The sequence below is a fragment of the Hemiscyllium ocellatum genome, chromosome 29 (genome assembly GCF_020745735.1).
Source record: "Hemiscyllium ocellatum isolate sHemOce1 chromosome 29, sHemOce1.pat.X.cur, whole genome shotgun sequence".
NCBI lineage: Eukaryota > Metazoa > Chordata > Chondrichthyes > Orectolobiformes > Hemiscylliidae > Hemiscyllium > Hemiscyllium ocellatum.
In genome coordinates, this window is record NC_083429.1 from 35,662,213 (window position 1) to 35,688,091 (window position 25,879).

At 37.5% G+C, this 25,879-nt stretch overlaps 1 protein-coding gene across 2 annotated transcripts in view; it reads right to left on the reverse strand.

Annotated features, from left to right (window-relative positions):
• The window catches only part of ncapd3 (non-SMC condensin II complex, subunit D3), a 76,854-nt gene that overhangs the window by 40,169 nt on the left and 10,806 nt on the right, over positions 1-25,879 (reverse strand). For both annotated transcript variants that reach the window (XM_060846881.1, XM_060846880.1), the window contains exons 2-14: positions 24,620-24,780; positions 21,590-21,752; positions 18,390-18,574; positions 18,018-18,185; positions 17,363-17,424; positions 13,918-14,005; positions 13,669-13,805; positions 11,924-11,996; positions 6,127-6,252; positions 5,361-5,613; positions 4,321-4,401; positions 2,027-2,101; positions 883-956 (exon numbers count right to left, since the gene is read on the reverse strand). In XM_060846881.1, the coding sequence (XP_060702864.1) occupies positions 883-956; positions 2,027-2,101; positions 4,321-4,401; positions 5,361-5,613; positions 6,127-6,252; positions 11,924-11,996; positions 13,669-13,805; positions 13,918-14,005; positions 17,363-17,424; positions 18,018-18,185; positions 18,390-18,574; positions 21,590-21,752; positions 24,620-24,780 (1,646 nt within the window). The remainder of the gene's footprint in view (positions 1-882; positions 957-2,026; positions 2,102-4,320; positions 4,402-5,360; positions 5,614-6,126; positions 6,253-11,923; positions 11,997-13,668; positions 13,806-13,917; positions 14,006-17,362; positions 17,425-18,017; positions 18,186-18,389; positions 18,575-21,589; positions 21,753-24,619; positions 24,781-25,879) is intronic.

Consider the following 25,879-nt stretch of genomic DNA (forward strand, 5'->3'; position numbering starts at 1 on the left):
AATATTATAACTAAATTACAATTTTCTTTTAACATTCTGCCTATGGTTATGGGTCTGTATATATTTAACATTACTTCTTTTCAATAATGTAATCCTATTACTGAAATTTTTTTACAATTTTAGCAACTAATCCTTTCACTTATAAAAAGTCATACAAATGAAATGTGCAGTCTGTTCTCCATTTCATTAAAAAGGAAAAATCTCTTTTAGACTAATATTGCCCTAAGTTAACCTGCAAAAAGTGTTCACTTATGTCTCAAGAATTGTATTCTGGCTAACAACAATTCAAGCTATCAATGAATCAACATTTTCCGGACATCACTTAGTCTCCTCTTCATTTAAACACAATCCCAACACTTTGTGGTCTACCAACAAATGAAGTACTGTGTCCCATATTCAGGTCCAAAAAGACAGATTTAAATTGAGTTTTTCACAAACTGCGAACACCTTCAAGTGCTTTATAACCAATGAAATATTTTTGAAGTGTAATCACTGTTGTAATGTGCCCAGAGCAACAGTTCCAACAATAAATCTTATGGCAATTTTTTAAGTGAGCTGCAGATTTTGTGCTCAGCAGTCAAATTATGCCAAAGACCAACTGCATAGGACAAGCTCAAATTAAGTGAACTGACTACCATTGGAAAACTCAACACAGCTCCCAGCACAAACACAGGGAGGCCTGCTAAATTTAAGATTTCGTGAAAATAGACTATTTTGTCTTGTCGTCCATAGCTATAATTTGTGAAACGGGGTCCCGTAAATGAAATAATTGACAGTCAATTGACTGTTGCCACTTGTCATAAAGATCAGCAGACATATCTAGCTATAATACATGGCCAAACTAAAGAAATAATCAGTACACTGATATCAAACGCATAATACCTGGATGGCTGATTTTCTGACAATGGTTCTCTCATCGCCAGCTCTCAACCTCAACATGGTCATTATTTCTTTCACTGTTCAAAAGAAATGCAGGCTTAATATTTCATTAATGAATTATAAGCATTTCAAAATGACTAATGCTCCTGAGATTGCCTTCAAATTACTGATACAAAAAAGGGTTCTTTACAAACATTTTCAGATTGAATGCACATATTCACAGTTTAATGCATTTTTTTAACAGACTTGAAAAATATTTGGAAATAAAAGCAAATTACTTGGCTGGTATATTTACAATTTGTTGAAATTGTTCAAAAATTGCTGCATTATCCAAGATTTTCTTTTAAAATATTAAACAATGGTCTCTGCTATATAATGTGCACATTTAATGTACACTATAGTGTAATGGCTGACCTAATAGATTCCTTTCCGAGGGACCATTCTTTCTGCACAAGCAAAGTTAAAATTAGTAGACAGAATCAACACTAACTAAATTCCTTAAAATAATAATATCTTAATTCATGGAATATTGAATTCAATCACAAAAACAGTAATCTAAAAAGATCCTGTTCCGTTTCTTCTAAAAAAAGAATTTTACAAAACATTCCTGTAAAAAGCAAGGTACCTTTAGTCCCTAACAAAAGCAGAAGTTGCTGGAAAAACTCAGACCCGAAATGTTAACTTTGATTTCTCTTCATAGATGCTTCCAGACCTGCTGAGCTTTTCCAGCGACTTCTAATTTTGATTTACAGCATCTGCAGTTCTTTCGGTTTTCAATCTTTAGTCCCTCCCTAACTTAGCTTTGTTTTCAAAAACTCAACTATATTTAGTTTCTTCCAAAGCCTTATAACTTTTAATTTGTACATCTTTTGTGCTCCCCTGTCTTCTAGCATTTTATTTACAATTTTCTCCTCCTAATAAAGCACTAGAAGCATTTTGTTACGAAAGTCCACTTTAACAGAGAAAAAAAAAAACAATCAACCAAAGACATTTTAGCTTCTGGTCAGAATTAAAGGCAGTTCTGCAGTATAACAACTGTTACTTTGTAATAAAAACCATATTACTTACTGTACTCATTGTAAACATTTCAATGTAAGGCCCACAGCAAAGACACATTTCATACAGATATGATTTTTTTTGTGCTCACCATTAGTAAATGTTGAATCCCCAGGGTCTGTGACTTCAACACTTTTTAGAGTGTCCTTGCATTGGTTAGCAGTGGCTAGAAGTTTCAAAATGTTTGAAACAAAAATTGAATACACCAGTCCGTGATTTTTAATAATCTATATTTCACTATCATGCCACTCAAGTAACCAATTGCAAAATGCAGTTTCAAGTGTGAAAGGATAGCAACTTTGTATTTCTAAATATGACTAAACCAAAATGGAAACCCAATAATTCATAGTGCAAAACACCAAAAATAAAAATGCTAAAAGAGGAAATACAAAAAGGTAATCCAGGAATTGGACATTTCAGAAAATAAATAAAATCATGCTATTACAAAATCATGCAGCCTTTAGTGGGAAAAGAACTTCAGTTCTAGCGTTTTGGAATAAGGAGAATGCTGGCAGTGATTCTTGATTTCAAAATCAGTGAAGAAAGGAAAGTACATGCAACACATAGCAGATTAAGACATTCAACACAATTGCAATTTATTGCTAGAAAGAGTAGACCGACGAATTTGAATTCAATACTTCCTAGAAGACTAACAACTCAACATAAAAGCTGAAAAATAAATTCAAGTTAGAAAAACGGCAGCGACTAATCAGTTGGTTCTAATTTGTTAAATTAAAAATGCCAAGCATCACTGTTTTCAGTGCAATGTATTGCAGATTCCTCTGCAGTATGCAGACAAGAGGAATTCTCCTAAAGACTGTGCAGTAACAAGAACCCAGATACAATGTGGGAAAAAAAAGGATTTGAAATAAAGAATGATTTGTATTGTCCTAATAAAAGGTTGAAACCACAATTATTGATGTCATTTAAAGACAGCAAAAGAAAAATTCTATATCTGTCCAAACCTGAAAAGGTGAAGGAGTTTGCTTTTCTTAACAGAGAAAACTGAACATTTTCACATCAAAATGGTGTGAGTTAAAAAGATTATACAATCAATAAAAGGCAAGTACAATTAGCCACAAAAGATTACAATAAGGAGTTATAGAGAAACGAGACAATCTGCACACAAGTTATAAAAAGAAAGCAGATAATTCAGATCAGAACTCAGGAATTCAAAACTTGAGAAAAATTGGAACATCAATGTAACACTTGAATCTCAGCAGAAAATATTGGTTGAGGGCAAGATAACTGAAAACACAGAGAGGAAAGCAACTCAAATGAGATTTATGCCAGAATTATTGCAAAAATGCACTGGAATGGTCTACTAAGTGATTTCTGTAAGCAAACTCACCCCTCAATAGTTCATGTCAACAAATAGCTGACAAAAGGGTGGGTAAAGAATAGTGACTCTTACTCAAAAGATTTGGACACTGGAATTAAATATCTAAATAGATGAAGCACTAACCTAGTCAAGTCAAAATAAATCCAATCAATTGCTGGAGGTATGATGAAAACACTGTCCAAAAAGTTGGTGCTACCAGATTTGCAGAGTTTTTTTCAGCACATAACTTTTGTTTCAGATCTCCAGCATTTGTAATATGTTGCTTTTACCCTAGTAATATAATTCCTAGGGAATATTTTTACCTTCTTGATTACACCAAATAAACAAAGAATATTAATATTCTTGCCAACAGATCAATGCAAGCCAAAAACTTAGCATTAAAAAAGTGGTAAGATTTCAGATTTCACAGCATTTTCACAATTGGAACCCAATACCCTTTACAGAAAGCAGAAACACAAGCAATTAGCCATTCATAACATTAGGACAAATGATAAACACAGGAAGCCTGCATGCGGGTTTCAATTATAGCAGACTGACAGGCTCTTCAGTTACAGGTTACCAACATTTCTCACAATACAGCAAATGTGTTATTAACAGCACCTATGGGGCCAGGAGGGTACTGGTTGATCAGCTATCCCAGTTGATCAGAAGTGTACAATATAAAAACATACACAAATAGAAATGCAATGCAGGAGGTTTACACACTTACGCTTTATTTATAGCATAAATCACAAATTTTGTTTAAGGCAAAGTTGCATTTTTATTTAACAACAGAGCCTTCTCATTCTCACATCAAATTGATTACTCTGATCGCAGAGATCAGGATAATACAGTAAACTTTCTGTATTTCAGATATATTATTATCGCCTGTTTATTGAGAGCGCCAGTTCATAAGGTGCTGGTTAAAACAAAGTTTGCTGTACTTGAATGGAGGAATAAATTCCTATCATAATGGGATAAGTAATTTAGTTCATGTCTTTTGGTCAACATGAGAGGCCTGCAGTCATCAAAACAAACCTTTGTACAAATAGTATTATGCTCACCATCACATTCTGCTGAATCTTGGTTGTCTGCAAATTCAATGCTTTTTAGTGCTTGTGGGGTCTTATGTCGAATGTTTGTGGCTAGGAAAACAAAACAAATTAAGATTTCAAACTGAAGTCTATTGCTAAATTAACATTTAGAAGATGAAGTAATAAATACTAAATCACAATTCATAGTATGATAAAATGAAAACTAGCACTGAAATAAACAACAGGTAATGCAAGGTATCAGCAATTTTGGCATGCCCCAAGATCCCAAACACAATTAAAGAGGGACAATTTGATTGACAGATTTTTTTCTCCTATCAGATGCAAAGTTTTAACCTTAGACGCTACGAAACTATATTTTAGCTTTCTACAGTGATTAGTTGCTGCTTCTTGAGTTTTTAAAGTTCATTGAAAAAAAGAATATGTTGTGGCATCAGAGGGGACTGTTACAATTGAATGGTTAAGCAAGAAGGCAATTTGCTCTCGGCCTCCAACAATGTCAGTCCATAAGCACAATAGCTCAGTTTCTCTCTCTTCCTGCAGCAGCAGGGATTGAATGAGATCAATGTCAGTGAAGTCAAGATGTCCAACACTCCAACACGTACCATAACATGCAGCTTCATCCTCATGATGTTATTAGTGAAAAAAATAATTCCATCTAATTACCTTCACTTTCCATCTTGACAGAATTGCCAAGAGTATTCAATTCTCCACCTGACTGTCCATGAAATCCAGATTGTCTTCCAACTACAAAAGTTACTTTGAAGTGATTTTAACAGTACATAACTGCGTCGCTGAACTGATCAGTTGATTAGTTTATTATTTTGTAGTAACCTTTAGGAAGCCCCAAGCATGAGCAATTTCATTTAAAAGATACTGAAGTATTTTATTTTTCTTTAGACACTGACAAAGTCAAACTGGTATATAAAAACAACAGATCAAATCAAAACAGACAAGAATGACAACAAAGAATAAGTATACTCAGCAGCAACCCAAAAGCTCAATAAACCTTTCCAGAAAAAAAGGTCCTTAATGATTTTAATGGTACTTACTTTGTAGCAATATCTCCTGAACATACGTCACAGCTTTGGAAGTATTCAACTCTAGGCATTGTGCAAGACAACAGAGAGCTCTACTTCGGACAGAAGGAGCCTTATCGGAGCATCTGCCCAAGATTACAAACTGGATCCAGTATTTGTGACATAGATACTTCTGATGTTCTGGAGGAATTGAGCCATCTGGTTCCCTCTCAGGCAATTCCATTAATGCCATTACCACATCCAAGGCAAAGTTTCTGTAAGCTACCTAAAGAAAGTCAGGAGGAACAGCACAAAATGCAACACATTTCAGAATATCTGGTGCATATGTATGCATCTTGTGAAAAGATGGGAAAATACTGTTTATAGTAACATGATGCAAAAGGTGTACAAAGAAGAAACCGGGACTAAAGTAGCTTATCATTTTCATGGCCTGGGTAGCCATAGGTTGGAACAAACAACCCATCTCTTTATAGAAGCTATTGGGATTTTAATTCTATTAAAGTATCAGACCCAAAAGTCAAGCTGGTTTTACAACTGATGGGAAATCCTTTCCCAGAGGATCAACAAAGTTAAGATGTTAAAAACCTTCCTCGCAACTTTTCTTATTTTAAATACAAATTGGAAAAATGCTGAAAATATAGAAGTCAGGCACCATGTGGACAGCATCATCTGATTGAAGTTTGTGAAATTGAAGAGATAAACTACTTTTTGCTCTCCACAGATGTAACCTGACAAAGGTTTCGTTTGAATTCAAAGCTTTATTTTCACTTTTTCTTACCTTGCTGTTTTGAGAGAATTTGTTCAACCAATGTAAAAATGCAACAAACTCCACAGAAGGAAGTTTCATCAGCAATTTCACTAGAGCCTGGGCACCATGTGTACGGTATTCCACTTTATCTGGCACCTATAACATAAAACTGCATCAAAGGCCAACATACGAAGCAACATAAGTTATTTATGCAAAGCACTGACATCATGACTGATTCTAACTCCATACATGCTCATTCCTGACTTATTCCATATTCTTCAATGCCTTGGATAGAAAGCAAACTTTATTAAATTGAGCTAACATCTGTTGTTTTCTTGGGGGACGCATTCCACATTTCTGTCATTCTTTACATTAAGTCTTTTCTAACTTCTCTCTTGAATAGCCTGGTTGTGTGTTTTGTTCTAGCTTCCCTGATCAGCTGATATTGTTCCTCTCTATGTGATGTAAAGAGAGCGATATCATTTATTTTAAAGCTATGATTTCTGTTTTTTTTAAATTCGTAATTATGAGTTTTCTTTGTGCCTGAAGTTAATAATTTCTGTAGCCATGGTGATTTCTCTGAACACTGTTTGGGAATTAGTGGGTCTGTACATATTGGTAAAATTTTATGACTGAACAAGATTAAAAAAAGCTCCAGTTTAGAAAGGTCAGGAGAGTTTTCCTTGGAGTTTAAAGAGAAACACTCAGTTTCTTTTAGCTTCACTTTGAGTTTGGAATAATCCTGTGAAATCCTTAGAATGGAGTGGCTGTATAAAACAGTACCATGAGAAGTGAAGGACATACAGTAAACTGGGTTACCTTAGAGTAAAGTATTAGTGTTAGACCTCTATCAGAAGTGCTGGAATAAAACCCTGATGAAACTGAATTTACAAGTGAGTTAAACCTACTGAGGTGACAGAAGTATTGTACAAGTGGTGCTTTGGTGACTATACAAAAGCTGTCTTGCTTCTTTTCAAAGTATAAAAAGCATGTTTTTAGACTAATGGGATCATACTTCAACCACGTGAATTTCTACCATAGGTAGATGGTTTGGTTTATTTTATTTTACCTTCGTTTCTTTGCTAATAATAATTGTTTTATTGATAAGCATACAATACTATTGATTTTGTTCTATGTTTCAGTAAGAGATCACTACACTAAAATCATGACATTACCTATCAAGCCAGCTTCCTGTATGGTATCAGATTGTCTGGTCATAAGTCATGAGTGGAGTGCTAGAAAAACAGAATTCTGAAAGTGCCTAACCTGCTGTGCTTATCCAGCACCCCACTCTCTTCTCTGATCTCCAGCATCTGCAATCCTCACTTTCCCGTTGTCTGGTAATAACTTGAGCTGGGATTATACCACTTACCTAACCTACAAATAAAGTTTAAATATCCCCAAATCTTCAATGAAATCCCCAGTCACCTTCTACAATCCAGGGATACCAAGTTTTTGTTTATGTAATCTCCCTTAATAAAACATCTGATGAATCCATACTGCCCTCTTCCAAAGGTCAATAATGTAATGCCTAGAAAAGTACAAAATACTCCAGATATGGCCTAACCAGGGAACCCTTTGCTTCCACATATTGTACATTTTATAGTGAGAATCATAGAATCCCCACAGTATGGAAATAGTCCACTCGGCCCACTGAGTCCACAACGGCCCTCTGAACAGCATTCCACCCAGACCCACACTCTTACCATATTCCTGCAACCCTATGGCTAATCCACCTAGCCTGCATATCCCCAGACACAATGGCAACTTACCATAGCCAATCTACCTAACCTGTACATCTTCGGATTATGGGAGGAAACGCAAGCACCCAGAAGAACCCAAGCAGGCATGGGGAGAATGTGTAAACTACACACACAGTTGCTGAAGGCTGGAATCAAACCTGGATCCCTGGCGCTGTGAGCCAGCAGTGCTAACTGCTGACCTACTGTTCGAGTTGTTCATTTGACTTCCAATTACTTTTCATATTTAATTATTTGTATAAGTGGACATTGTCAAATATTTTGATTTCGAGTCTTTGGACTTTTTGAATTTAAAAAAAAAACAAAATTCTGTACTATCATTTTTGGATCCAAAAGCTTCACACTTGCTCACACGGAAATCTGATAGCTTTACTCAGTCACTTAATTACAAATAACCACTGCAATTTTACATACCTATACACAATAGTTTAGGTCATTCGCAAACTTGGACACATGGCTCTTTATTGTGTGATCAGAGCCATTACCGATTGGATAAGGACCCGGTACAGATCCTTATGATCCTTATTTATTTCAATAGCAGTTTCCATAGTATTTATGGAACAGATTACAAGATTGTATTTGTACTCCACACAAGGCTTCAACTATTCTAAGCGATAATAAGCTCCACATTTTCCAGGCAAAGAGATTTCTTCAGTGACTTTAACCAATTCTCAAAATAAGAAATTTCTCCAGAATTCCAAACTGGATTTATTAGTGATGCGTCTATATTTTTAGCCACTTATTCTCATCATGTCTGGAAATAAAAATATCTTTTAAAAAGGACAAGCTCTTTCTAATCTTGAGGACCACTCTCACATTATCCCACACTATTTTAAAAAATAGTTCGAGTACATTCAAGAACACATATTGCTTCTCTGCCACTGCCCTAATATTAGTGAGTTTTAAGAAGATTTGTAGCTCAGGTTGAGGTTCTGGATGTCAGTTTGCTCGCTGAGCTGGAAGGTTTGGTTTCAGACGTTTCATCACCATATTAGGTAACATCATCAGTGAGCCTCCGGATGAAGCACTAGTGGTATGGCCTGCTTTTTATTTATGTGCTTTTAGATTTCCTTGGGTTGGTGATGTCATTTCCTGTTCTTTTTCTTAGGGAGTGGTAAATGGGATCCAAGTCAATGTGTTTGTGGATAGAGTTCCGGTTGGAATGCCACAGGAAATGATGTCCTCAAACCTACATCCACTGCCCTGATTTTTTTTAAATCTCATTGCCAGTGTCTTAAAAAAAAGTCCTAAAATTGTAAACGTCCACAGTCCAAAGAAGTGCAAGCCAGGTGAATTAGCAATGCTAAATTGCCCAGATAGTGTTCAGGGCTGTATAGGTTAGGTGCGGTAGTCAAGGGTTTGGATTAGTGGTGCTGGAAGAGCACAGTAGTTCAGGCAGCCCTGATGAAGGGCTTTTGCCCGAAACATCGATTTTATTGCTCCTCGGATGCTGTCTGAACTGCTGTGCTCTTTCAGCACCACTAATCTAGAATCTGGTTTCCAGCATCTGCAGTCATTGTTTTTGCCCGCAGTAGTCAAGGGAAATATACAGTAATAGGGAAGGGGAATGGATCTAGGTGGAATACTCTTCAGAGGGTCGGTGTGGACTTATTGTGCAAAATGGCCTGTTTTCACACTGTAGGGATTCTATGAAGAATATTTTCTTGGAATTTGTCCTGGTCCACGACTAAATTTGGTAGAATGTTCCCAAGACCAGGGCTCATGTTGAAATTTGGGCAGAAGTTCCAAGCAAATTACCACATGGAACTTCACTGAATAATATGCATGTGCTCAGATATTCCAGTTTTCAGTAGGTATTGAGTTATTTTTAATTAACTGATGTCATAGGAAGTGAAATGCATTTCTCAAGAATCTCAGTTAGCCAAGACAAACTGACATGCCAAACAGTTCTGGAGAAATGAATCAGAGTTTTGCTTAGTTGGTAACAAGTTATGAGGACAAGATCCAATATGAGCTTGTGCACGTGGTTTAGGTGTTGATGGATGGTCACACTACTGGAGGGAATCATCTTCCAAAGTGAAAATTAAATTTCACATTTGCCCTTTGCAGTCAGTGGGATTTTATTATGTGTAAATTAGTTGTCATATTACCCATATAAATGACAGTATGTCAAAAATAACCCATTGGTAGTAAAGTGCTGGGGACTGTCATGAACACAAAAGGCAATACGTATAGATGTAAGATCTTACTTTCAAAACAAAGATTTTAGGTCAGAAACGATTGTCAATTGTTCACATAATAGAAGTTTGCATTCCTAGCACAATCCCAAAACAATTCATAATAGCAGCCTATCTAAAATCAGTCTCTCAGCTGATCTGTAGCCTTTGGTAAAATTGAAAACACCAACGGCTATTGAGCACAATTCAGCTAGGTGGCACTGCAATCACCAGATTCCCTTAATATCTGTCAAGTTGCAGCCAGAATAACCTGCAACAGCTTCCTTTTCTGCTCATACATGAGCTCCTATGCCTTCCAAGTTATGATCGCTTATACTGAGGAACCTGAGCAAAGTGATGCAAAAAAAAATTCTGTGTAGATACCACCCATATCTAACTCAACATCACCTCTTCCAAGCACTCTAGTTTCTAAATTATCGTTCATGACTAGACTAAATATTGGAAGCAATTGCTCTGGTCTATATCATAAACTGCATTCCCAGGCATAGAATCTATTCCACTCCTGCAATTATTTGAAGTTGAACAAGACCATTCAAAATCTTGGTATTGTACTTGACCACAAAATGAACTCTGGACTACTTAACATTGTGAAAGCTGCCCAGTTCCAGATCTGGAACAATCCACTTCAATACAAAAATCCTTTGATATCACTGGACTTGAATAGCTTAGATTTTGCAGTCAGTATACCTGCTGTTATTCAAAACGAGATCCAGACCACTTCTCACTCTTCGCAATATGTGGTCACCCATAAATGTATTGCTTATGCCATACTTTGTATAATGCTCCATTCATCCTATGCTCATTGACTTACATGACTCCTGTTAAATTTGAAAATCAAGGCAATACTTATCAAATCCCATCATGCCCTAACGTTCCTCGCTATCTTTGTAATGTCCCCGCCACTCCATTTGTCTTAATGTTGCTTTATAACTTTGAAAAATTGCGACCGACAGCGTTCCTTTGAAGTAACTTTTGGATAAGGATATTATAGAGATACAAGTTATAAAATTCGAAGCTAATTTTAAACTGACAATACGTAGGACAATATTTGCAGATATAAAGAACAGTTAAAAAAAACACAACCAAATTCATTCTTCAAACTTGATTTCAGCGTTAGCACATTGGACATTATTTTAATTCGCACAATTTGCATTGAAAACCACTTTGAACCTCCACGTATGACTCAGCCATTTCAATTAAAAATTTGCTTTTATTTTAATTTTCAAACTTTACCAATGGGGATGTTCAAAATGGATTAGAGCAGAATAAGAAGCAAAAAAAAAAAAAATTGGCAAAGCTTGAGACAATCATTACTTAGGCTGCACTCTGTTATTTTGGGTACCTGGCTTTAGGAAGCCATTAAGAGCCTCAAACAGGGTGCAGAACACATTCACCACAATGTTTTCAGGAGTGTAATGCAGTAGATAGAATGAACCAGACCAAAAAAAATTAAAAAGATTGAAAGGAGGTCTCAAAATGCCAAAAACAAAAAGGAAAAACAACTTCCATTGGTTGATGCGAATCAAAAATGTATCAAATAAAAGATTACCATTAAAAATGTCCAAAGTAAAATTAGATTTTTTCCAATTCAAATTTGGAAGCTCTATTGGAAATAAGAAAAACGTCAGTGGAAGTAAGATTAAGTAGGAAATAGGGTAAAACATTGCAGCGTGAGATTTAGGATATTGCACACATTTAGAGAAACTATACAGGTGCAAGGAGTCAGTGATTGCCTGCTATAATCTGACACATTTAAATCAGAAATTGCACAGAATATGCCAATTAATCTTTCAAGGTTTTAGTTGCCTGCAATTTCAATATCTAAAAGATAAGCAACTGTAGCATTGCATTCACAAAAGATTTTCAAACCTTAATGCAGATGTGCTGCAGCAAAACTTGAAGTACAGGTAATGCAGTCTCTTCCACTTGATCCACAATATAACTATAAATAAAATGTTTCAAACTCATAATACTTTCTATTGCAAGACGGTTTAACATCAATAACTTCTATTGCTATGTAACTCCTTCATACAAATATTCCCTTTATTAGAAAATTAGCAAGACAAAAAATGTTCAAGTTAGCACTCAAAAATATGAATTGTTCAACAATAATCATCAAAACATTTGGAGCTTACCAACATAATTAAAACAATATTTGGGAGAATTTAGATCATTTAGGAGCAACAAACCACACTTGCCATTGATTTCCAAACTTTTCAATAACTGATTATTTCTTAGATTCAAACTAGAATCAATGGAGTTTATTTCTGTGATTATTCAACAACCACATCATAGTTACATTATGTTGCTACTAGGCATATAGAAAACAAACTACATGGGACCTTGACTTTTTTTTTAAATCTAGGAAGGCAGATGTCCATATCCAGTCAGGTATAGCTGCATTATAAAAAGTTATGGTATCAATCGAGCTGTATAGTATGGAAACAGACCCTTTGTTCCAATTCATCTGCACTGACCAGACATTCCCATTTGACAAATTTGTCAGCATCTGGCCCATATCCCTCTAAACCCTTCCTATTCATATATACATCCAGATGCCTTTTAAAATGTTGTCACTGTACCAGCCTCCACTATTTCCTCTGGCAGCTCGGTCCACGTTACTCTCTACATGCACTACTCCCTACATGAAAAAGTTACCCCTCAAGTCCTTTTAAAATGTCTCTTCTCTCAACTTAAACTGATGTCCCCTAGTTTGGACTGCTTCACCCTCGGAAAAAAGACCTTGGCTATTTACCCTATCCATGCCTCTCAAGATTTTATGCCTCTATAAGGTCACCTCTCAGGCTCTGAAGCTCCAGGAAAAATAGCCCTACCCCTGTTCAGCCTCTCCCTAAAGCAGAAACCCTCCAGTCCCGGCAACATTCTTGTAAATCTTTTCTGCACCTTCTCATGTTTAAACAACATCCTTCCTATAGAAAGGTGACTAGAATTGTACGCAGTACTCTAAAAGTGATCTCGCTAGGTGGCATAGCTGCAACATGTTGTTTCAATACTCTGACCAATGAAGGCAAACATGCCAAACACCTTCCTCACCTCCCTGTCCGTCTGTGGCTCCGCTTTTAAGAAACCTCTAGGTATCTTTTGTTCAGCAACAATTCCCGGGGCCACTATACTAGTCCGGTCTTCATTTATCTTACCAAAATGCAACACCTCACACTTATCTAAAGTAAACTCCATCTGCCATTCCTCAGCCCATTCGCTTCTGATCAAGATCCCATTGCACTCAGGTAACCTTCTTCACTATCCACTACACCAATGACTATCATGCACGGGCTTCTTGTCCAAAAAGCCACCACCACCAGCCTTTTCTCCTACTTTCAAGCCAATTTTGTATCCAACTGGCAAGCTGTCCATGTATCTCATATATCAAACTTACTAGCAAGTCTACCAAGCAGAACCTTGTCGAACGCTCAGCTGAATTCCATATAGACAACATCTACTGCTCTGCCTTCAATCATCTTTGTCACTGCTTCAAAACAATCTTAATCATGTATTCTCAAAACAGAAATTTATTGAAGATCAAACCTTAAAATAGACTCTCAAAAAGAAAGTGCTTTTTTCAGTAGAAAAAAAGTTACATCAGACTGCCTCACCTAATAAATTTAATAGCTTGATCTCTGGCAGCAATAACTTTCTGTCCCACTCCCAGAAGTGCACAAAATTTGGAACCTTCTCCTCCTCCCACCAATAAAATTGTATTCAACAGTCTTTGGAAGAGCCAGCGGAGCATCTGGAAAGACGCAAACAAAATTAAATTTAATCAATTGCATTAAATAGAATATAATTAATAAATTGAGATCAATGAGTTGAAACAATATTACCTTAAGTTCTAAAAACAATACCTTATTAACATCACCATGGTTGGGAGCACACAATAATTTAAGCCCATAATAAGCCAATTCTGGCAAAGTCTTCATTCTTTCAATGTCTCTGTCAGAACAAGAAAAAGAGACTAAAACAAAAGGACAGCTGCAAAGTCCAAACAACTGATTTGTTAAACTTACAATTTTATATTGAGCAGACCTGCTAGTTTTAATTAAACCTTTTCCAAAACAAGGATATCAGAATATTGGTGTAGTAAAATATATTGAAAATTGTTAGTCTGTTTTGTCCAAAGTTGCAGCAAATATTCAAACTTCATATCCAATGCACAAAAGGCATACAATGGAAAGTCCAGCTCCATTCCACTCTATCATAAATTGGGGGATTAGTTTTAAAACGGATCAGCATATATTTCATTTACAAAGCAATATTAGTGAATTCAGTCACAAGAATCTGACAGTGAGTCAACCCTTCCTAATGATGAATCCATCTAGATGCTTTTTAAATGATGTAATTGTACTTACCTCCATTGCCTCATCTAGCAGCATTCCATACATGGACCTCCCACTGCATGAAAATGTTGCACTTCGACTTCAATTTAAATCTTTCCCTTCTCACCTGAAATCTGTGTCTCTAATTTTGGACTTCTCTATCCTGGGAAACATATCTTAGCTATTCACACTAGCCATACCCCTCATGATTTTATAAGCCCCTGATGCTCCAGGGAAAAAAGCTCCAGCCTATTCAGCCTCTCCTTACAGCTCAAATCCTACATCCCTGACAACATTCCTGTAAAGTTTTTCTGTACCTTTTCAAGTTTAATATCTTTCCTATTGCAGGGAGACCAAAAGTGCTTGCAATATTTTAAAAGTGACCTAACCAATGTAATATACAATCACCGCAAGACAGCTCAACTCCTAGACTCAATGCATTGACCAATGAAGACAAGCAGGCCAAGCACCTCCTTCATCACCCTGTCTACATGCAACTCCACTTTCAAGAAACCAAGCACCTGCTCTCCACAATCTCTTTATTCTGCAGCACTCCCCTGGGCTCTTCCATTGACTATACAAGTCCTATCCTGGTTTGCCTTTCTAAAATGCAACACTTTACATTTATCTCAAATTAAATTCCATCTGCCATTGGCCCATCTGATCAAAGTCCTGATGTACTTAGTGATAACCTTCTTCACTGTCCACACCACCACCAATTTTGGTGTCATTTGCAAACTTACTAACCAGTCCTCCTATATTTAATTACATCCATAATCCTTTACATAAATGACAAAGTACAGTGGACCCAGCACCAATCCTTGCTGCATATAGCTGGTCACAGGCCTCCAGTCCAAAAACCAATCTTCTACCACTACCCTCTCTGTCTGCAACCTTCAAGCCAATTTTATATGCAGTTGGCCAGCTACCCCCTCTGGATTCCATGTGATCTAACTTGCTAACCAGTCTATCAAGTGGAACCTTGTCGAACATCTAGCTCATGTCTACTAACTCTGCCTTCATCAATCGTCTTTGTAACTTCAACAAACTCAAATCAAGTTAGTGAGACATAATTTCCCACTCATTTCCTGACTATCCCTAATCAGTGCTTGTCTTTCCAAATGCATTCAAATCCTGTCCCTCAGAATCCCTTCCAAAATTACCCACAACTAATGTCAGGCTCACCGTCTACAGTTCCTGGCTTTTCCTCACTACCTTTCTCAAATAATGGCACATTAGCCAACCTCCAGTCTTCCAGTACCTCACCTGTGGCTGTTGATAATACAAATATCTCAGCAAGGACCCAGAAATCTCTTCCTCAGCTTCCCACAAAGTTTGATCAGGTCTCAAGGATTTATCTACCTTTATGCATTTTAAGACTTCAGCATCTCCTTTTCTGTAACTTGGATACATTTCAACACATCACTGATTATTTCCCAAAGTCCTTGAGCTTCCATGTCCATATCCACAGTAAGTACTGAAGCAGAATATTCACTTAGCATTTCACCCATCTCCTGTGGTTCCCCATAAACAGCTTTGTTCAACTTTAGGGGTCCTATTCTCTCCCTAGTTGCTCTTTTGCCTGTAAATGTATTCTCATTTCTTTGGATTCTCATTAGCCTTACTGGCCAAAGCTACCTTATTTACTCTTTTTGCCCTCTGTCTCAAGTATACTTATCATCTTAAGTATACTCCTACTGCCCTTATACCTCTCCACGGATTCACTTGATCCGATCTATACATAACCAATATATGCCTCCTCCTTTTCGTGCCAGAGCCACAATTTACTAGTCATCCAACATTCCCTACACCTACCAGCCTTGCCCTTTGCACTAACAAGGACAAAAAGTCTCAGAACACTTATTAACTCATTTTTGGAGGCCTCCCACTACAACCATCACTTTACATCACACATTTGAGATTAGATTAGATTTCTTACGAGATTAACCCACCAGGCCCTTTCCCCCAACTAATTCATCTAACACGATGAGCAATTTAGAATGGCCAATTCAGCTGACCTGCACATAGAGTCATTTAGATATGCAGCACAGAAACAGACTCTTCGGCCCAACTCAGCCATGCCGACTAGATATCCCAACCTAATCTGGTCCCACCTGCCAGTACCTGGCCCATATCCCTCCAAACCATTACTGTTCATATACCCATCCAGATGCCTTTTAAATATTGCAATTGTACTAGCCTCCACCACTTCTTTTGACAGCTCATTCCATACATGTACCACCCCCTGAGTGAAAAAATTGCCCCTTAGGTCTCTTTTATATCTTTTCCCTCTCACCCTAAACAAATACCCTCTAGTTCTGGACTCCCCCACCCCAGGGAAAAGATTTTGTCTATTAATCTTATCCATGCCTCTCATGATTTTATAAACGTCACCTCTCAGCCTGTCACTCCAGGGAATACAGCTGGAGGCTATTTGACCTCTCCCTATAACTCAAATCCTTCAACCCTGGCAACATCGTTGTAAGTTTCACAAAATCTTCCCTTCAATACAAAAATTTTCTTGTACACACAAATTTCTCTCCAGCCAAGCCCTTAACACAATGGCAGTCCCCAGTCTATGTTTAGAAGGCACTGGTGCCCCCTCAAGTTAGCACATTACAGTGAAGGGCACTAAAATGGAGGAAAACTTAATTAACCATTTGCATTCTGACCCCTGCAGGAAATGTGTAACTACAGTTACCAGGACAGAAGGGAGGGCAGGCCAGAGTACAATGATCTGAAGTTGGATACACACCAGTGCTGATCATCTTGGTTCATACATGAATAGAATTGGTACCAGAAGCCAGCAATAGAATATTAGTAAATAAGAGAAGCTTTAGGATTGAGAGGATTAGGTATAATACTTATACATACACATATATATAAAAACACAGCCGCTTAACAAAAAACACATACTATATACACTGTTCAGAGAAACAACCAATAATTTTCTTTACTGTATTTGTATACTTACATAGAATCTGTGAAGTCTAACACCCCAATTACAGTCTCAAAGTTTATCAGTTCAGTGAATAGCTATGGAAACAAAAACTCACAATTAATTAAGATTAATTAAAAACACACAATTATCTCTCTTTTACAGAGCACAAATATTCTCACAAAATAATTACGTTCACAGACCGTGCACACTCTGTCTATTGGAGAGATTACATCATTCATTTAATGACCTGCAGAGATTCTACAAAACCCATGCCTGTAGCCTCTTCCTCAAATCAATCAAGCATTCCAAAAAGCCAATAATTGCTTTTCATATTTAATTAATGGCTTTCCTTGGCATACCAATAGCTCAAACAACACATTCCAAAGAGTTGTTTCACCTCTTATTTCAACTCAATTCTTCTCCAATTGATTTAATATACAATATACTGTCATTGGGACCCAGTGAAAACATGAATTGTATCTGCTCTGATACAAGGTTAACCTGCAGGTAACTAAGTAATTGTATACTAAATAATTGCTTAACAATTAGACAGGAGAGAAGAACAAAAAGAGTGTAACATCTAGATGTTGACATAAGAACAACATTCTTTTTCAGTACCCATGAACCACAATATGTTTAGAACTTGTTGAACCCAGTGTAAAACTGGCACAGTAGCCTGTAACTTTACCTGCAGACAATGTTGAGCACAATCAGGTTTTTCTTTCAGGGAGAACTTCGAGAGCAATCGCAAGATCTTTTTCAGCAGAGAGAAAATACCATCCCTAACACGACATAAGTCATGTGTGGAGAAAAATACATCAACATCTCCCTCCTCTTCATCCTCCTCAAACACATCCTGGAGTAGAAAAACAAATATTAGAACACATCAAGCATAATCACCAGACACAGTAGTGCAACCAACACACAGTAACTCGTCACGTTTATGAAATCCCAAATTCTCATTTCACATTAGGAGTTCTTGACTGAAGAGTGCACTCAACATGGACAACCAAAAGTCAAAACCACCATTACACTTAAGCAAAGGCATCTAAGTCTATACCTCATTCACCATCTGTCTGACTGGCTTAGCACGCTTTCTTCCTTTTGCAACACACTGAGAGCTCTTCATTTGGGTATCTTTCTTCCGCTTTCGATTTCCTTCTTCAGTTGCAGGCCAGCTCTTTTTAATAATGTCCAGACATTTGTCAAACAGTACTGGATGAAAGATACGGTTGGCTACACTTCCTACAAAAAAGGATATATTATACTGTTTAAAATGATATATTTATAAAAGTTTCAGCACATCTGGAAAATACTGAGTAATCCAAGACTAAATTCACATGATTTACAATATCTTCAAAGGCGGTGCCTCCCAGAGAGAAAACAAAAAACATTACCGAAATCACTGTACATTTCTGACAAGTCCTTATATTGTAATGTATATTTGGATGTGCAACTGCAGGGAATAACAGGCTGTCAGAAGTTCAAAATGGTAAGTAATGCTTCTGAAGATTCAGTTGGAGGGTATCAAGCCATAACGAATGGCTATATCAACACATCAGGAGGGCAATGGAATGCGTGAAAGCCTGTCAGCTATACTTAATAGCTGGAATATGACACTGTGGTCACTTGTGCAAATGATGCATGGAACTGGTTTGAGGGTAACTTAACAATAGGTACAAAATGATTGCAAGAGATTAACAGAGTATTGCTGAAAAAAAAAGAGAGACATGCTAATGTTCTCTCTTTTACTTATCGAAACATATACAAGAACACCAAATTAATAAATGAGGAATAAATATTGCTGCATACATGTTTGTTTTTCTGCTATCACTTGTATGTTTCTTTGTTTTACCATGATTTATTGGTTGTATGCAAAGTTGTGGTAATTAAAAGGTAACTAAGATTCTTGTCCTATTACAAGAACCACTTGCACCGATCTCAACAAAAGCTTCATCTGGCAAAAGATAGAACAAGAAAAATGACTTAGGAAGGGTAAAGTTAGAAAATTAAGATTATCTTTGAATTCTGAGGTTTCAACATACCACAACATAACATTGACATAACCTACATTAATAATTTATTAATAAGGGCCATTGTCAAGCCAGTACACTGCTAATAGCTGTTACAGATAAGTCAGCGCTACAAATAAATGACGCCATGAAGTAGCGAAACATAAAATAATTCAGGCTAATTCTGTTGAACAGAATGATTCAGATGCTTGTATTAGCAACAGATGACTCACTCAGCTTTGGTGTGGGAGGCAAGTAAATCAGACTGGCTGTTCCCTTGTTCATCTTTAAATGCAGCTGGAAGACACATCTCAATTTTTCATTATGTTCAAGTTGAATCATATTTTAGCCCCCTATTCTAAAAGAAACTGTTTCCATGTCTTTGAAGTTTGAGAGCTGGAAGGTATCCAGCTGACCAAAACAGGTGGCCCACTTAGTGCAATTTAAGAATAATTGATGCCTGCAGTTCACACCGATGTCAATAGTTTATGGCTGTAATTTGTTGTGAACACCATTAAGTGGAGGAATGAGCTCCCAAGCACTGCAATAGTGCAGCATCATTATTCATCAACAGAGTAACGCAACAACAGATATAGCTGCCTGTCACAGATATGGTGCTACCCATAATACACAGAGATCTGGCTAATCGAGCCTCTCCTTTCCACACAAACCTCAGACTAAATCATACAAGGGAGCAGAAGTGCAAGAAGCTGGTGAAGCAGTATAGGGGGATGGCTGTCACTTCTGAAAATGAGTTACTGTGGAATAAAGTTGGGCAGTCTGCAGACACACTGGCATCACTACACATGGAATGAAGTTCTATCAGTACCACAACAGCAGACAACTCCTGAAGCCTACAAGCCAATTGATGTCAACAGTCTGCACAAGGGCCAGGAACCATTTGGACCATCAAAATAATTAATCTGATAATTTTCATCATTTGCCTGACATAAACTGTCCTTTAGTTATCTCATACAACTACCTGAGTGCAGAGAAGTTCACCTGAAAACTGCATTTTCAAACACAGCTGGTATGGTTTAAGGATCTTCCCATATTTATTTTCAACTATTTGCTTCTAAATTATAGATCGCATGTAGTTGAGTATCTGTGCAATAACAGTACCTTTATGGAGTCTGCACATTGTTCAGGTATTGCTGCATTTAGATACGGATTGCTTAGAATTTGAAGAATTGCAAATTGTGATGAAAATTGTGCAATCATGTACAGGTATGAGGTACACAGTTACTATTCAACAGTAGCACTACTGTAGTAGTATATGTAGGGAAAAAAAAGTGAAAGAATCACAAGTTTTACTTGGTAACATTTCCACATTACAGTTTATCCATACATGTGCAAAGTTTTTGAAAGGTTATACATGAACAGATAAACTTAAACTGGATTGTGGAAATGTTATTAAGTTGAATTTGTGAGCCTACTTTCCCTTTGCTTTTTTTACCCTGCATATAATATTACTATGGGCCATTTCTGACAACATTTGTCTATCCACCAATTGACCTGGGTGTTTTTTGATAGATTCAAAAAGAAATTGCAATCATCGTGAGTTCCATTGCAGAATGCTACATTTGGTAAATTTGGTTGAATTTTTAAAAAAACTTGGAGCTCGGTCATGTGGTTTAAGCAATCACTGAGCAACTTTTAAAGAATACACACACAGAAAAAATAGGCTATTCAGCCCATTCAAGTTTGCTTTGCCATTCAATGAGGTCATGGCCGATCTGTTAATCCTCAACTCCATTTTCCTGCCTTTCCCAATAATCCTCGATTCCCACTACCAATTAAAACTGTCTATCTTATTCTTTTTTTTAAGATTAGATTACTTACAGTGTGGAAACAGGCCCTTCGGCCTAACAAGTCCACACCGACCCGCCAAAGCGAAACGCACCCAAACCCCTACATTAGCCCCTTACCTAACACTACGGGCAATTTAGCATGGCCAATTCACCTGACCTGCACATCTTTGGACTGTGGGAGGAAACTGGAGCACCCAGAGGAAACCCACGCAGACACAGGGAGAACGTGCAAACTCCACACAGTCAGTGGCCTGAGGCGGGAATTGAACCCAGGTCTCTGTCGCTGTGAGGCAGCAGTGCTAACCACTATGCCGCCCTATATTCTTGATGTATTCTTGAATACACTTAATCTCTACAGCCCTCTGCATTAAAGAATTCCACTGGTTCACAACCTGTCTGAAAAAAGAAATTCTAAATCGTTTGTTGTGCAATCTCACCTGGAATTTCAAGGAGCAGGAAATAAAGTCCAGCTGCATTCAAGGCATATTCTCGCTGGATGACATTAGCTCTCTTATCCTGAACCACGTGGACAAAATGATGTAACACAGCAATAAGGGCATTGTGGGAGAGGTTATTCTCTGCAAAGATGGTCCAAACATCCTTTTATAAGAAAAAGGGAAAAATAACACTTCAGATACATGTGGAGTTCAGATACCTGTAAAATACAGATAGTTCTCCTATAAACGTGGTCATTGTGTTCCTATGCCACATCTTATTATAGAAAATCGCGCAACAAATGTAATGGAATCTATGGGAAAAACAAGGTTAAGGCGAACCATCAAAAAAAATCAGTAAAAATCAAAACAAGATTAATAGGTAGCCTAACACAAATGATAGCACAGTCTAAGTAGACGGTTACAATCATATTTTAATAAGATAGCACAGTAAATTTAACACTTTACCACTAAAATCACTGACCACAGCACTGTGCCTTTCACAAAGCACTTCACCAAAAAGCACGCGAGCCGAATGACTACGTGGTGCTGATGCGGAAGTCTAGTCCTCCTTAAGAGGATTCTCTCTCCTCCCCCCACACCATTTGAAATATAGTTCCTTCTAAATGTAACTCCTAGTTTCAACTTAAGTTTTAAGGCTTGCAGAGATGATTGCATTCCTGTTTTAGTTGAACATTGAATTTGCATTTTACAGACAGAGGATCCTGAGGCTGGGTTTTGCTGTTGCTGAAGATGGAACAGTAAATTGGCCAATTTTGAGATGCTAGAGCAATTTTCCTTATTGCTGACGAAATGTCATGTGTAGCTGTACTGGAACAGCTTGTAAAGGGGCATGACAAGCCCTGGAGCACGTCCTCGGTATTATTGCAGTAACATTTTCAGAAGCCTTAGCCTTGACAGTATTTCGTGCCTTCAGCCATTTATTGACATCACATGGAGTAAAGGGAATTGACTGAAGACGAGAGAATTTGTGAGGGGATCTCACAAGGAGGTAGAGAAGGATCATCCACTCAGCATTTCTGGCCAAAGATTGTTGCAACTGCTTCAGCCTTATCTTTTGCACTGAAGTTCCAGGCTCCTCGCCCTCAATGGGGATCAGGATATTTGTGGAGCCTTCTCCAGTAAGTTGCTTAATTGCCTCCCCATATTCACAACTGGATGTGGCAGACTGCAGAGGTTAGATCTTATCCGTTGGTTTTGGGATCACTTAGCTCTGGCTAGAACTTGCAGCTGGACGCACAAATAGTCCTGCACTGTAGCTTCACCAAATGGTCACCTCATTCTTAGATATGTCTAGTTGTGCTCCCGACATGCCCTCCCGCGTCTCTCATTGGCTTGATTATATGGTAGGTTTGGGTATATGATTGGCCATAAAGTTCTTCAAGTACACTTCTTCTGCTGCTAAATTCTGACAGCTTTTTATGGATGGCCAGTTGAATTGCTAGATCTATTTCAAACCATGTATCCCATAATGGTCATTCCACATAATACAATGGAGAGTATCATCAATGTGGAGGCAGGATGTAATGAAGAGGTTTCCTTGGATCTGTTGCCCTAAGACTTAATTGGATCAAGAGTAAATGTTGAGCACTTCCTGGGAACCTTCTCTCTGACTGTATGTTTCCCTGATGGATTCCACATGGATGGTGATGTTGTTGTCAGGGACAATGTGCATCAGATTATGGGAGTCTAACAAAATTAGGCTGCTACTTGACAGCCTGAGAGACAATTCTCCCAATTTTGACTCTAGCCCCAAGATGTTAGACAGGATGACTTCGTAGGATTGATTTTGTTAAATTTACCATACTGTTTCCAGTACATATTGAACAAAGAAAGTAATGAGGTCAGCAGTTGAGTGGCTCTGGTGGAAATCAAACTGAACAGTGAGCAGATTGATTAGCAAGTACTGCTTGGTAGTACTGTTGATGACCTCTGCAATGACTTCACTAATGACTAACAGCTGGGTGGATCTATCCAGTTTTTTTTGAGTGGTTAGATATAATTGAGCGGGCATTTTAGAGAGCAGTTACGAGGCAAGCACATTCCTATGGTCTGGGTTACACATACCGTCAGACCAGGCCATGACAGCAGATTTTCTTCCCCCAAAAGAACATTAGTGAACCAGATGGATTTTTAAATAAATCGACAATAATTTCATGGTTATGATTAGATTTTTAATTCCATATTTGTTTTTAATAAAAATTCTACCATCTAATCTGATGAGTTTCAAACCAGTGACCAGAGCATCATCCACGTTTTTTGTTTATTAGTCCATTGACAGTACCACTATGCCATTGCCTCTCCCAAGACTGCTCGTAGAAACTTCAAATGTGACAAGTGAAATACACTGTAATTTCTTTTTAAAACAAAACTGTTCTTTATAGCCACTTGCCAGTAAAACCAGAGGAACTCACTGCTTTTGCTCATCAAAATATTGTTTAGGTCCAGTCTTTGGTTTTAATAGCACTCAATCATTATTTAAAAGGGAAATTAAATTGGTCTCAGTTGCCATCTTATCCTAAACATCAGAAAGTATACATCCACAAGAATGCAAAGTTACAGCTCAATATACCCGTTGTGATGAATTCTATTGCCTATTCATGAAGATATTGGAGTTGAATATCATTACAGGCTGGAGGAGAGAATTTCACATAAGGTTTCCAGACATCAACAAAACAAAATTTTTGAATACACAGGAGTAAGTGAGGATTTAATTTGTAAAATATGCCTTTACACAAAAAAACTCATGTATCCTATGGAGGGTAAGGACAATGGTGATCTGAAAAAAAGATTCACTATCAACAATGATGATCACTGACAAATTGCATTGTGTTACAAGAGTCAATGATTTTAAAATTTGACCCATCATGCATAATTGCATTTAGCCAGATCATAATAATACAGATGGTAAGGCAGGAAAAAGTAAAGAAACATTGTATTTAGTCACATTTGTACTGATAGCAATCATTAGACAAAAGTTCTAAAAGCTTCAAAACCATGCAGAATACTTACACCCAATACATTTGCTGGCTGAGGCTGATCAATGAACTTAAAAAGACTCTCATAAAGTTGGGAAAATATTTCAGGTCCATTTTCTGTGATCTCTGCTTCCAGTTGGGAATCCAATGGTTCTATTTCTGTGAAATCTAGTTCCCACACTGTATCAACCCATGCTGAAAACAATAAGGTCAAGAATCAAAATATTTTTCAACACTCCCCATGAGAAAGGATACTGAAAGTACAGCAAACATACAACATGTTTGTGTTATATCCTCTTCACAATTTTACATTTCACATTCGACTATAAAAAGAGCAGTGCTCTCCTTGCAACACAAATCGCCCTGCTGAAAGTATTTGAACTAAAGAGTCAAAACAAAAGGTCACCAGCACTTGTGGACAGAAACAGCTAGTGTTTCAGGTCAAAGACCTTTGGCCTGAAAGGAAGTGAAGTAGAAATGTCACAATTTTAGGAGCCAGTGAAAGGGGGAGGGAACAGGAATATAAGGGAGAGTGTCTCTTATATGGTGGACGCCAGCAGAGATTAAATAACAAAAGATTTACTGATGAAACAGCCAAAAGGCATTTCAATGATGTAGTGAAGAAAGATCATGAACAAATTATGCATGAATTAATACCAAAAGACATAGGAACAGAAATGAGCCAATTCAGCCTGCTCTGCCATTCAATCATGACTGATAAGTTTCTCAGCCCCATTCTCCCACTTTCTCCCCATGACAATCAAGAGCATATCTATCTTCGTTTTAAATATACGGAATGACCTGGCCTCCACGGCCATCTGTGGCAATTAATTCTATAGATTCACCGCTCTCTGGCTGAAGAAGTTTCTCCTTATCTCTGTTCTAAGAGGTCTTCCCTTTACTCTAAGGGTGTGTCTTCGGTCCTAGTGTCTGCTTGCAATGAAAACATCTTCCCAACATCTACTCTGTCCAGGCCATTCAGTATTATGCATGTTTCAATTAAATCCTCCATCGTCCTTCTAAACTCCATCGAATATAGACGTAGAGTCCTCAAACATTAAGCTTTTTGTTCCTGAGATCAATCTCGTGAACCTCTTCTGAACATGCTCCAGAGCCAATGCATCCTTCCTGAGATAAGGGTCCCAAAACGGTATACAATACTCGAAATGGGGTTGGACCACAGCCTTATTCAGCCTCAGAAGTACATCCCTGTTTTTATATTCAAGTCCTCTCAAAGTATATGCCATCATTGTACTTGCCTCCCTGACTACTGACTCAACTGCAAGTTTACCAT